We start from the raw sequence: 14,525 nt of genomic DNA, 5'->3' as shown, positions 1-14,525 counted from the left end.
GGTCGTAAAAACGTTTGAATAGACGATTGCAAAAATAGGACCAGAACGAACGAAACAATTTTTTACTACGTGAAGTTGAATCTATGTCCTAGAGTTCTGTGTTTAAAATGAAGGTTGGTAAGTAACAAAAAAAAAACGCTTGCAAGAAAACGTTGGAAACTGTTTTGCTTTCTGAGCTAAAGCACTTTTGATGGGATCACACAACTCCTTTGGACACAAACGCTGGGGAGTTGAGTTCCACCAGTTGCGAGTGCTCTCCATGTGTCTCCATCTGTTTAAGATTGAGAAAGAATGGGGGAATGAACACATGAGTAAACCAAAAACCTCAAAGGAACTCTTCAGGAGCACTTTGTGTAGCGAAATCCCGGTTTACCTCTAGGGTTAATGACGAGCTTTTATCATAATTCCTTGTCTTCAAGCTGTGCTTTCTCTGCCGCCTTCTCTGTTTCCTCCAGAGCAAACGCCTTGAGCGACTCAACGTCTCTTTTTCCTGGAGTTTACCCATTGATCACTAACAGGTTAGCATATGGATACGGTGTTTCCAAACAGTAGTATTGGGAGCATGTTAACCATAACCAGACCCAACAGTAGAAAGGTTTTGCTATAATTTTATTATACGAGACGAATCACACCCCCTATCTATCATCACTAACATTGTATGCTTAGTCCAGTTGTATGTAAGTTATATCCTCCATCCAGTTTGCTTGTGTGATGATCCTACCACATCACATAAAATAAAATGTCCCCATAACTAATCTGTGGAGAGATTTGAAGTGGTCAGGTTCCTCTAAATATATCTGCAAATTCATAGCCAAGAAGCATACACAGTACAGATGGACTACGGTAACACTAACTAATCTGCATTCTCCTGCTCATGAAGGTTCACGCCCATTATTTTATCCAGTAGATTTGTCAGGCCAAGAAGAATTGGATTCGAGAAATTTCCAAATTCCCATGTATGAAAATCAAATGCATATCGAGGTGCAGCTGATGAACCAGACACCTTCATCTCTGTTATAGCTGATAGGACATGTATCTCAAAGGAATTGGAAGCCTAAAATGTCTAAGACAGAGAGAAATGTGCGGCCAAATTGCAAAAAAAAAAAAAAAACATGAAGGAACAGAAGTCTGCCACGTAAGATTCTCATGCCAATTGCCAAGTGGGGAATAATAAAAATATCAACCATGAAGCAAGATCAGAGACTAAGGAAGCACGCAACGGAAGCTGGAACAAATGGAAAGGAGAGCAATCATATTGGAGGAAGATGATGGAAGAATCAATCACCTTGGTATTTTGCTACTTCTTCTCCATTGTAGAACAGCTTAAATGTAGGATATGAGTGAATATCAACTTTAGTGCAAACAGCTCTGCTTGTTCCACAATCAACTTCACCAATCTCGATTTCATCCTCCCCCTCCATTGCTTTTCCCAGCTCTTCCCACAAATTTCCCAAATTCTTACTGACACCCAGATTCGCAATCAGCATCAATACAAAGAAAACAAGCCTAAATTACTCTGAAAGGAAACGAGGAAATACTAACCAGTGCTTGCACCAGGGAACACAAAATTTCACAAACCATGCAGTGTCTTTCTCCTTCACCTGAATCAAATAGACATGTTTAGGTGTGATCTCGTTGCTCAAGATGAAAGTAAGATTGCAACTGCAATAAACCTATACATAGAAACATCTCAAGTCCAGCTACCTTGGAAATTTACTTGAAAGAAACTGAACTACAGATTGAGGAGATGATTACACTAAACAGACATAGATATTAAAGGTTGATTTTTTATTATTCAATGAAACCAGTAGCCTATGAGCAATACATAATGAAATCCGGCGGCAGCAGCAATAAAAAGAATCGACATAGAAAATATCGCTGATCAGATACTAATCGTCGGTCGATAATCCAAGCAAGCGAAACATCTGGCAGAAACAAAACTGAGATCCTGAGAATCTCCAATCTCCCGATAGATCAAAAACCACAACCATAAACACGCGACCCCGACACAGATCGCGCTAAAACAAACTTAATTTGCATCACAGCTGCGGCACGTGAAAAAAGATCTTCATCTACCGGATTTCTAGCGAAAGAAATTAATGGAGAGACAGATGAAAAGAAGACAAGAATCCTGACACTGATCCTTACCTTGTCGGAAAAAGTCTCAGGAGTTAGGGTTATGACTTCCGCCTTGGTTAAGTCCACCGGAAGAAGCAGGAGGACAAGAACAGGAAGCAGCATAACAACAAGAGTAGCGCGCCAAGCTGCGAGCGCCATGGCCGGAAAATCAAGTTCAATCGTTCCCAAATTTTCCCGAGAAAAGATGGCCGATCAGAAGAGAGAGAGAAACTGAAGGTGAAGGATGACAGAGGCGGAGGAGAAAGATTAAATCACATTATGGGCCATAAAGACCAATGGGCTTACAATATATATAAGGCCCATAAGCTCTGGATTGCAATAACAGTGCCAGATAAAAAAAAAACTAAAAATGACATTATATATGTTAGAATGTCGCGTGAGATATGAGTTGATTTATTTATTATTAGGGAATATAATTTATGTGAATTTTTTACTTTACAAAAATATCACGAAATATTTCGATTTCGAATTCTAGCTATAACTATGTCATTTCATTTGCAAAATGTTTGAACGTCATGTTCTTGTGCGTAAAAAAATATATTTGTTTCTTTTGTTACGTGAACAAGAGATTATCCGAATCCAATTATGTCGAATTTAATGTCCGGAAATCTCATTTAATACATTTACATTTGAATATTGGAAAATCGTGATTGAACTTTCCAAAAATTCTATGTTGAAAAAATGTCCCACAAATCGTACGTATAATTCAACAGTTCCAAACATATTGGAGACGACAATCCAAATCGAAAGACCCTTCAGCATTACTGATTTTTTTTTTCCATGAAGGTCAAATGCCCGCAGTTACAAATCATTTTTACCGTTTATAAAAACAAGGCCGGAAAAATAACTGTTATTTATTTTTCCTTTTTTTTTTTGTATTTTGTAATCGTCTAACTCGAATTACCTAACCAAGAATACTTACATGCACGTGTATGCTTTTGCTTGGACTGGTTGACTTTATCTCTCCGACTTTAGTTTACACACAATAAATTTAAATTCCGTTATAACGAGTAACCTTTATTAAAATGAAATTAAAAATTAAATTTTGTTACAGTATGAGATTTAGGAGTCCCGAGTGACGATCCAATTATCTTTCGGATATTAAATAACCGATTTAATCAAGAATGATATGTTATTTACTGCAATACTATGCCATGTTAATTGTTTTAGTTTAACAAATATCGCATTGATAAGACGGGTCTGGTTATTTTCAATTTGTTGGCAAACGGTCAACGTTTGTTAAACGGTATTTTTGTACGCACATATGTTCTCATTCCATGCCACAGTGAATTATATAATAGTAAAGTTGTTGAATTGTTGATATTATTATTATTATTATTATTGTTGGGTGAGGGATATCGGATATGCATATTATAATTAATACAAAATTAATTTAATAATTTATATAATTGTCAATTGAATTGACACTTGAGTCATATGAACAAAGTACGGAGTAAGTCATGCAAAGCGCCAAAGCCGAACGCAATAATCAACTTATACTTATCACACTTACCCCTTTTTAAATTTTTCTTTTCAGAAATTTGTTTTATTTTAGTTGTAAAAAAAATTTAAAACCACTTTTTTGTGGGGAATTTTTGTTATATAAATCAATTTTTGCTATATAAATCAACGCTAGCTAGAGAACAAACAATTCAAATATAATCAATCTTCAATAATCAGATATTATTTTTTTTAATTTAGATACTTTAAGTAAACTTTCCATAAATCATTTCCTTGAATTGTTATAGCCAATCAATGTTCAATGTGAAAATTGTTTTATTAAACAAGTGTCGTAATTAGGCCGTTTTTCAATGAAAACAAAAATAAATTATCGTACAACGTGACGCATCGCGAATATCAATGGAAAGGCACAAACGCGGTTTCACCTGGGCCTAAAAACAATGATTATGTTAATTCTTTTATTTTTCATCTTCTTAAAATTCATTTTATGTTATTCCATTTATTTTATACTAAATATATTTACAAATTTTATTTTGATTTTTTTCCTTATTATTATAGTCCACAAGAAAATTTAGTTTGTAGTCCAACGGGTCGTAAGAAGATCGAAAATCTCAATGGCTTGCTTCCTAGCGCCGTATAAAATGCTGAATTTCAGTTTATACTTTTTTATCTGAAAATTAATCTCATAAATAATGCATTAATATAAACATTAATTTTTTGTTTTTTTTACTAATATAGTCTTCACAAATAAAAACACCACGTAATCTGAATCGATCTAACATAACAAATAACCGATCTAAATCGGACTTTAGAGATGGTTTTATATATTTTCGTATTATGATAAAGAATATTATTTATGTATACTATTTCTTCTTAAGTTCTTTTGTTTAGTAAATGATACATAAATTTCAAAGCACGCGCATAAGTTGAATTTAATTTTAAAAAAAAAAACCATTTATCCTTTATAGAAGAAACAAAAGAGTGAAAATTCACTTTTGTTTATAAAATTCACCTTTTATATTCTTTCATTTATAAAATTCACCTTTACAAAAAAAAAAGTGTGAAAATTTTAAGGGATCCATGCAATCTATGGACTGCAGTGAGAAAAGGGAGACATACGAAATATGAAAAGGCTGCGCCCAATTGTTTTCCACGCGCATAGGATATTAAATTGGGCATGAATTCATTCTATCTACGTTGAAGACCGACACACAAAAAAGGAAATAATCTTTTAATACATTTTCTTGTTTAATTACTCGAAATAGTATACGGGAAATCGGAGAGATGATGATACGAGAGAAAATGAAATGATTCGTGGAGTAAATTATATTTCAACCAATGCGCCAATAGGAATTAGGAAACCATGATTATATATTCTAGAGCATAAATAAGATATTTCATTCCTAATTATACATAATCTCATGCAATGCACTCGGAAACTTTGGTTGCTAGATATCCCACTATGCGTATATACGTACAGACACGGGCAAGAATATGTATAAACAATGTAGACGTGTGCATGTGCCGACATTACGTCAAAACTCAAAAGCAAATTATCGTGAATTTTTATAGTAATTGACTATTTAATATACCAAGACCGAAATAAAGGTTTGTATGAACGATTGGAAAATAAGAGCGTAGAAACGAGGTCTCAAAAAAAAAAAAAGACAAAGTAAGTTTAAGGAAAAGGGTTTCGGTTAGAAACTTCATTCTCTTTTGACAAAACTCAGAAAGTGTTTTGAGTTAATTTGGAGGATGCAAAAAATTCAATTAGAGAGACAAAAACAATAAAGTCGATAAGTCAATTAATATAAATGTTATCATGTTAGTGTTGTCTTATTCACCATGGGAACCACTATCTTATAGGCTAAAGCAACATATATCCTTAGATATGGTGCCTTGGTTCCCATTGGTAATTTAATGCGTGCCCTACATGTTATAACTTATTGGATTTATATATACACTTTTGACGCATATTATATATATATATATATGTCATTATACGTATATGTAAAATTTTATTTTTATCCAATTCAGATACCCTTTTGGCGATATATGCTTGGATGTACACGTAAGGTTCTTTCCTCGAAACGACTCTCGTTATAAGTTCACACAAACATATGCTTCATGCGATGTATTGATTAAGAAGAATTTTGTTATATCGTTTTCAGTACCTTGTCATTTTTCAATCATGGGAGCAAGTTGAATCCTCTCCGTGTTTGATAATATATAGCATCATTTGATTTTTTTTTTTAAAAAAAACTTATTAGCGTAATTATCATTTTAAATAGTCATATTTTACACTTTTAAATCAAGTGCAGTTATAAAGGGGAGTACAATAAGGGCGCGATGCATTGCGTCACATGAAAATGTAATTACTCCTATAGTAGAGTAAAAACAATTTAAATTAAATTCAATATATATATAACTAACGCAATTATGCAAATATAAATTATAAGATGAACCAATTGTTGTGTGTTTCTCCTTTCGGCTACTTATGATAACAAAAGGACTTGACAGATAAATTTCTGTAATCATTTCATGTTCATTTCCTAATTGACTTCAACCCCTATCAATAGTTTCTAACAATCCTGATTTTTAAAAGAAAAAAATAACATTATTGTTCTAATCCTTGGATTAAACCTCTTAAAACTTTTACGTCCTTTTCTTACTTAACCTAATGTGAATGCATTTTTAATTATGGGGATATATTGTTTTTGAAAAGAACCTGAAAATACAAGGGAAATTACTATTGATACTGCTGCTTTCCATCCCGGCCCAATATTCAGAGAAAAAAAATGCGGTTGTTTCCCAATTATATAAATAAATTAAAATATAATTTCATGTGTCGTGTTACCATGCTGGAATAACGATTTTCAAAAATAAATTTAAATTTATTGGGTAGAAATCCATTTGATATTCGATGTGACAAAATTGTTTTCTATGAAGAACATAATTAGTTTCCCCGAGTCAAAGAGGAAAAAATGACTTCGGGTTCAAGCATGGAAAATCGTGTCATGTCGGGTGAGGAAAAGCGAGACTAAATACACTAGGTTTTTTTTTTGTCACCAGAAAGATTCTTTGGCTTTTTTTTTATTATTATTTCTCCCATCTAATTTTGTAATTTTGAAGATTGTACGACAAAATACTTCCCTGATAATTGCGTGTAATTTTATAATTGTATACATTTAATTATAAATAAAAACTACGAATTCTTTTTGCTAGCGAAATTGTTATTTTAATATGTTTTGTTTTGCAGTTTCACGAATGGTTAAAGTTACGTAGACCTCTCGTGCCGACAAGTAACGAAACTCTCTTGTCTTGTTTTCCTTGACATGACAGTCACGTGGGATGCACATGATGTGTGAAAAAATGTATAAATTGAAGTCAATATTCGTGTCATATATTTTATTTTTGTGCAACATGTAAAATGTAGGATTCGGTTTTATCCCTGTAAATTAATAACAAATTATAATTATTAATTTATAATAATTATAATTTGTTATCATATATTAGCAAAATGTGTTCATAAAGATTTAGAAAAATGATAAAATCATCTAAAGGTTCTTTTATGGGAGACAAAAAACATAATGATTAAGGTGAATATCCGAAATAATGATAACACCCTGCAAACACCATGATTAGAGATTAGTTATCCCAAGATGGCAACAGAAAAAGCTATCCCAATAACAACAGTTGATTTACACCTATGCATGTACATACATACATGCATGCATGCATTTTGTTTATATGTACATATACACACACAATACATAACGTGTACCCATATGCTCACATGAAACGCACGTGCGATGTTTAATAACCAACATGGGCAGATGCATTGTCTTTTTTCCCCTCGCCGGATTGGGTCAAATCTTCACATCTCCTTTCCAAGCCCTTGAAATTTTTTATTATTTATCTCATATTTATTTTATATTATTTACATATAAGAAGGAATTTCTGATTTTCTACAAAATAAATCATTTTCCGATAATTTATCAATTTCATTCATTAGTTGCTGTCATACAAGACAATAAATAGAAACTATAAAATTAAAACTTAATTATTATAATGTAAAAGATCGCCTTCTCAGTTTTGAGCCCACATGGCTCCTGAGTTAATTAAGAGTGTACATCTTCAGAATCTCTTACGGCTACCTCCTCTGCCACATTTCAGACATCTTATCCATTCCGTCAACACTATCATCGCATATTAACACGTCAGAAGATATATATACATACATACATATATATATCTTTTACAATGTTGCAGAAGTTTTCCAGCAACTTAGCTGACGTGTTAAAATATGATTGCTTGAAATCACTCTAATATCCGAACCTCCGAAAATTACCCATACACATATATAACATATTCTGGGTCTTTTTATAATAACTAAATCAAGCTAACTACTAAAGCTTTTGTGTCCTATCATCATCATCATCACCATCATCATATCATCGTCATCATGATCATGTCAAAAGGGGATGATCCCACCAAGACATGGACGAGTTGGTGTTGTCATCGAGGAAATAACCCAAATCATTGCTCTCTTCATCAGGACTACTAATGAAATCATCACCGCTTTCAAAGGAGGAGGAGAGATGATTGTACGGTCCTAATTGGTCTTGTACGTTCGGCTGGTTGCAAAGCAATGCCAGCAGGTTCGCTCTTTGGAGCTGAACGCTCACCAGCTCGACCTGCGCTTTGGCGAGCTGGGCTTGAAGCTCGCTCACCTGTCTCTGCAAATGGTAAATGGCGCCTGCGCTTCCGTACACAGGATCCCTTATCCTGGCTCCTGCCTCATACACCATACTGTTCACTGCGTCGGCTCTCTGTGATTCGGGAAGATCCTGCGAACATAAAGAATGAAGAAAACGTTGCGTTAGTTGTGATTTGGACAGTGTTTGACTACATTTGTATGCGATTTCGACATTGATTAGGTGTTCATAATATGATGGGCGGTCCAACCCACAAGAGCTTCCATTGATGAAATTGCTGGTTTTGATATGTTTGACCTTTAAAAGAAAATTCCGCTATACATGTTTCAAAGTTGGATCGACGAGAAAGAGACATTCTTTCCAAACATGTGTAGATAAATTGAGCCATACATATAGAGACACCTGTACTGTATGTATATATTGATGTTTTAAGGGATTTATATATATCTGTATGTATGTATATACTTTTCGTTGAATATGGATGGAGCTTGAGAGAGATACCGGCTTTTGGGGTTGTTATTGACATTTATAACAAGTAGGTCCTATTCCCACATGACCTATAAATCCATTATATATATATATATAACAAAATAGCCTAAACTGCATAAATATTCTTTTTCACATTATGCATTCTCGGATATTCATCTATTATATTATAATCTTTGTTCATTACTAAAGTTCCAAACTTTTAACTTTTTATAATTAAGAAAAAATCCTTAATTTTTATTAAAAAAACGAAATCTACTAGAATGATCAACTAAAATATGTGTTATAAAATAAAAAAACCTTTTAATTCCCATAGTTTTCCTCATGGCAATATATACATATATATGTATAAATGTTCATATAAATCTTGAGAAACAGACACGTGTGAACACACATGATCTTTGAAACAGAAGTGATATTATTATACCTGCAAGAACTTGATGATATTGCTCGCGCCAAAGACGCGGTGGGCGATGGTGAACTTCGTTGGCTCCGTCGGAGGAAAATACGGCGCCAAGACGCACTTCTCGGCGCACCGCCGCCGCAGGATCTTGCACGCCGCACAGGGGCTCATGACCACCTGCGTTTGCGATTGCGATTGGGGTGAAGCCGGAAAAGGAGGAGAAGAGATATTGGAAGGAGGAGAGGGGGTAGCAGTGTCGCCGTTAATCTCCATCTTAAGCATGTTGATTTACTTAATTATTCTCTAATCAGAGGGTTTACTCTGTTGTGGGGGGGGGGGTAAATTGATCGGATCGTAAATTGTGGGGGTTTAAATGAGAGATATTGTGGGAGCTTTTCTGAGGTGGGGTGCTTTGCTGCGAAAGACGGAGGGTGATATATATAGAGAGAGAAAGACAAGCTGAGGTCTTTGCCAAAAAAATAATTGTAAATGGACGCTACATGACGTCATAAAACCCGAATTATGCCGTCACATTTTGTAAATACTTTTTCGACACTACGGTGGCTCCTAAATTCCTCTTCCTTTCGTCTTCCGTTTCAACGGTTGATTTATCTAATTTCACAGTTTATATTTCGGCTATTTAAAAATAAATAAATTATTTTCGTATTTAGGTGGTTTTGTACTTTATATCAATTGGTCAAAAGTTCATCAGTATTACTATACTAGACTTTGGTTATATAATTCTTGAAATAAAATTATAATTTCGATTCTGATAAATGTGGAAATTAGTTAATGGGAGACAGAATTTGGATTAGTTTGGTGGAAACTGGTCAGCTCGTTGGACACATGAAGTTAGAAAAAAAAAAGGGTTCCTTTGATTTTGAAGTGCTAACGAGAAAGTCTTTAAGTTTGCCATTTTTATTAATTTCTAGAAGAAACTTTTAAATGGTAATAGAATTTATAAAGAGATGGCAACAAAAAAAAAAAGAATTTATTTTACGCGACGCTAAATATTTGTATAAATTATTTGTAATTCCACCGTGTGATTTAAGTACGCAATATATTAATCGATGATACATATATATATAGTTTTGTATCCACATTTATATATTCCAACGTATTTGGAAATTTTATTATATATATATATATATATATATATATATGTACTGCAGACAAATTAATAGGCTGAATGTAAACCGGACGAGGGATTTGTCAAGCTACTTCCTTTATAGCCAAAGAAAAAATATAATTGAAGAACAGAATTAAACAAATTAATAAGAGACTTCCAATCCGAAAGCTCCAAAATTTCTAACTTGTGGAAAAAGCAGAGTTTAGACTCTCTTAATTTAAAAGAAAATAAATAAATAAATAAAAGACAGATTAAGGTGGTACTGATTAGACTCTTATGCTTATTACTATTCTCTAATCTTCACTTATCTGCCCCCACTAATATTTACCCTATACATATACATATACATATATACATATATACATATGCATATACATACCCATACACACACACATATATATATATATATGTAACATGCTTATTTTAATAATTTACTATCTTGTTATTATTAGTATCTGCCTGCCAGTGTGAGTGTGAGTGTATGTGTGTGTTGTCCCTCAAAGAAGTCGATTGCGCGTGGACCTTTGGAATCGTACCTCTAAAAAAAACACTTCATATACAATGTTGATATATATATATATATATTTAAAAATTGGATGAATATTTTGTAATATGTAATTGATTTGTATATGCATTAACTTATAAATTTGACATTTACAAGTCTTATTTAATATATGATATATGGGTCAAAGATCGCCTCGCATGCGCCATGCACACACCCGCATATACATACATACATACATATATATAGATATGTAAGCCATACGGCATTCGTACGTTCAAACTTGTAATTATTAGTAAGTTGTTAGTTTTGGTTGCTCAATAAATGCGACCATACCGTGACATTGATACTAATCTGTTAATAGAATTTGATTATTGGTTGAGAAGTCTCATTGATGATACTGATGTGTTTCCAAATAAAAAACCAAAATTTATATATATACATCATAATTTTTCGAGAAAACTTCAAAGAAAAACGAAATCAAATCAAATTAGAAATGAAATAATATACAAATTTCAATATTACACTGACTCAACATATGTATAAATAAAACAAATTTTCAGATATATACGTATATCGGTATATATGTATATGACATACCTGTGTATTTCGTATGAAATGATGTATATATGTTGTTGCCCTTGCAAAGAGGCAAATGCTTGGATTTGTGCCAAGTATGTATATATCAACTAAAAAAAATACCATTGACTACAATAAATAAACATTCCAAAGGACTTTAGACTAAGATTTAATGATGTAACCTAAGCTTTTGTGAACCGAATAAATGATATATTTTGACCGATTGACTATATTAATTCCCATTCCAAGATCGGTTTTGTAACTTGTTGATTAGTACATACAACTATTTGGTTTCGATATATATCGCTTAGGACTGTTGATTTTGCTTTTTTATTTTTATTTTTTATTTATTAAAAAGGATAAATTATTTTTCCATTTTATAAGATATTATTGATTTGAATTTCTTTTAGATGAAAAAGGAAAGAGACCCACACGGAAACGAAGCAGTAACGTTACAGCCAGTTTCCCACAATGAGAAACCTCTTCACTTACAAAGTCAGTATTCGCTCGTGTTTATTTCTGTTATAGATTTATCTATCCGTCGGTCCATATTATTAAATTGTAATCCCGTCCGATTATAGCTTATCAAGACACGTGATTATAATTTATTTTTCGGAAAATTCATCAAACTTTTTCGCTCCATACATGTAACTTAAAACTATAAAGAAAACGTAAAATGAAAAAGATATTGGTATATACTGTAGTTTTGTTCGTATTATCCGTGCAAATTCAAGGGCTGGAACAAAAAATTATACAGTAATTTATAAAATCGGATTATAACCAAACCGGTCATTGAAACATTATGTTCAAACACGTTTTGGTTATGGATATGAGCCCAAATTCACGAGGAACCAAATAATTTTTTTTTTTGTATGCTCCGAGTAGCATATTTTGAATATTACTAAAATCAGATTTAATTATTTAAATTATTTATATAAAATTGATGAAACCAGGCTAATATCTTTTTTTCTTTCGGGGTTGGTGAACAGGAAACACTGAGTACGTGCATGCATGATTGGGGGAATATAATGGAATTAAATCAATGACATTTTTTTTTGAAAATTTTAGAATGGAATTAAATCGATGATTATTTTTGAGAATTTTATGTACAAGTGGGCACTGAGTGGAGTACAACCTACCACCGCATCGTACCTCCCACGTATAATATATAGTTTCTTTCATAATCACTGTTACAAGTTACAACGGCTGAGAAAGCCGTGTTTATACTCACAATTCGTTACCTAATGCATATCCCAACGCCATTATTCATATCGAAATATGTTAGTTCGAGTTTACATAAACTGACGATACAAAATCGGCGCAACGGTCGGACGAATAATCTACGCTATGTTCCGAAATTACGAAAATACCATTTAAATTCAATATATCTATCAAATAATCACTATTTTGTTGGTCGAATTTGATATATATATATATATATATGAAATGATCCTCATACATATATATATATGGAGAGAGAGATTCAACAAAGAATGAACCGTCAAAACATAGATTCTAACGACAAAAACAGACAACGGAGAATCGGAGAAGAGAGGGCGTAGAAGCTGTGTTACTGTGTATTGTAATTAATACCTGAGTTCACAGAGCTTCAAGTGGGGCCCTCGATAGAATCCTCGTCAGATGGGTTCAGACAGAAGATCCTTGTCGGACGGCAGCTGAAGAAGAAGCCCTTCCCTGCCATTTTGTTTTTCAAATGCAGCTTCAGCTACTGAAGATCGCAGACACTTAGCCAAGATTTGGAAAGAAGGGATTCATCTGTTTTTTTCTTACCTCGACCTCGAAAAAGTCCTGGAGGGCAATCATTTGGATGGCACTCGACTTCAGGCTCTTGATGGCTTCAGCCGTGGCCAAGGCCCCAGCCACCGTGGTTATGACCGGCACCTTGTATGCCAGAGCCATCCGTCTCAGCTGCCGCCCGTCTTTCTGATCCAGAGCGTCTCCCGAGCTCGTGATCACCATCACGTGGATCTGCCCGTTAGCCACCATGTCCCCAGCATGCGGCCTCCCCTCGTGCATCTTCAAGACCCTCTCCACCGAAACTCCTTCCAGTTCGAGGAAATGAGCTGTCCCTGAAGTCCCCACGATCTTGAACCCGAGCTCGGTGAAGGACTTTGCGATTCTCCCGAGGTGGGGTTTTGTCAGATCATTTAAGCTGAGGAAGACGGTTCCCGATAAGGGTAGCTTCTGTCCCGCTGCGATCTGCGCCATGGCGAAAGCGCTCGAGAACTTGTTGCTGATGCTCATTACTTCTCCAGTGCTTCTCATCTCCGGGCCGAGTATCACGTCGCAGCCTTGGAACTTCTCAAACGGGAATACAGCTTCTTTCACGGATATATGCCTCGGGATTACCTCTTCCGTAAAGTTCAGGTCTTGGAGCGATTTTCCCGACATTACCAGGGCCGCGTACTTGGCAAGAGGGTGGCCAATGGCTTTCGAGACAAACGGGACGGTACGGGAAGCACGGGGATTGGCTTCAAGCAAGAAAACGTCCCCAGAGGTCGTGATCGCGTATTGACAATTCATGAGCCCGCATACGTTCAGCTTCTTCGCCAGCTTCGTGGTCCACGACCTTATGGTTTGCAGGCAAGAAGACGGGATCGTTTGTGTGGGAAGCATACAAGCGGAATCACCCGAATGAACGCCCGCCTGCTCAATATGCTCCATTATCCCACCGATAACGACATTTCCATAGGAATCAGCAAGGCAATCAACGTCGATCTCGATGGCATCGGACAGATACTTGTCGATCAAAACGGGTCGGTCTGGATCAACTTCAACTGCATTCTCCAAATACGTTATGAGCTTAGCATCGTCGTACACAATCTCCATAGCCCGTCCACCCAAAACGTAAGAAGGCCGCACAACAACCGGGTAACCTATATCCTTCGCGATGGCGAGAGCATCAGCTTCGCTCTTTGCAATTCCGCCTTTCGGCTGCTCGATTCTCAGATCATTAAGCATAATATTGAACTTCTCTCTGTCTTCAGCCGCATCAATGGAGTCCGGTGACGTGCCCCAGATACGAACTGGTCCTGCTCCACTCGAGCTCATGGGCATGTGTTCGTCTAAATAACGTTTGATCGGAAG

At 35.0% G+C, this 14,525-nt stretch overlaps 3 protein-coding genes across 4 annotated transcripts in view; all 3 read right to left on the bottom strand.

The window, feature by feature from the left end:
* Window positions 1–35: 35 nt before the first annotated feature.
* LOC104826359 (protein disulfide-isomerase 5-1) lies at window positions 36–2,359 on the bottom strand. The gene is made up of 5 exons (XM_010559007.1): window positions 2,149–2,359; window positions 1,543–1,601; window positions 1,286–1,461; window positions 374–490; window positions 36–271 (listed from the first exon to the last, which is right to left on the bottom strand). The coding sequence occupies exons 1-4, from the start codon at window positions 2,275–2,277 to the stop codon at window positions 399–401; spliced, it is 456 nt and encodes a 151-aa protein (XP_010557309.1). The 5' UTR covers window positions 2,278–2,359; the 3' UTR covers window positions 36–271; window positions 374–398.
* Window positions 2,360–7,583: 5,224 nt separating this feature from the next.
* Window positions 7,584–9,605, bottom strand: LOC104826357 (LOB domain-containing protein 11-like). Of its 2 annotated transcripts, none has more exons than XM_010559006.1 (2): window positions 9,232–9,605; window positions 7,584–8,450 (listed from the first exon to the last, which is right to left on the bottom strand). In XM_010559006.1, the coding sequence occupies exons 1-2, from the start codon at window positions 9,487–9,489 to the stop codon at window positions 8,070–8,072; spliced, it is 639 nt and encodes a 212-aa protein (XP_010557308.1). In that variant the 5' UTR covers window positions 9,490–9,605; the 3' UTR covers window positions 7,584–8,069. The 2 variants fall into 2 exon arrangements, with proteins under 2 accessions (XP_010557308.1, XP_019059616.1); XM_019204071.1 differs by lacking the exon at window positions 9,232–9,605 and adding an exon at window positions 8,569–8,850.
* Window positions 9,606–12,855: 3,250 nt separating this feature from the next.
* LOC104826356 (carbamoyl-phosphate synthase large chain, chloroplastic-like) overlaps window positions 12,856–14,525 on the bottom strand; it is a 4,503-nt gene continuing 2,833 nt past the window's right edge. Inside the window, exons 4-5 of the mRNA XM_010559005.1 lie at window positions 13,209–14,525; window positions 12,856–13,112 (exon numbers count right to left, since the gene is read on the bottom strand). Of these exons, the coding sequence (XP_010557307.1) occupies window positions 13,065–13,112; window positions 13,209–14,525 (1,365 nt within the window). The 3' untranslated portion in view covers window positions 12,856–13,064. The remainder of the gene's footprint in view (window positions 13,113–13,208) is intronic.

Source organism: Tarenaya hassleriana, unplaced genomic scaffold, assembly GCF_000463585.1.
Source record: "Tarenaya hassleriana unplaced genomic scaffold, ASM46358v1 Cleome5, whole genome shotgun sequence".
Classification (NCBI taxonomy): Eukaryota; Viridiplantae; Streptophyta; class Magnoliopsida; order Brassicales; family Cleomaceae; genus Tarenaya; species Tarenaya hassleriana.
This window is presented reverse-complemented; position numbering and strand designations above follow the sequence as displayed.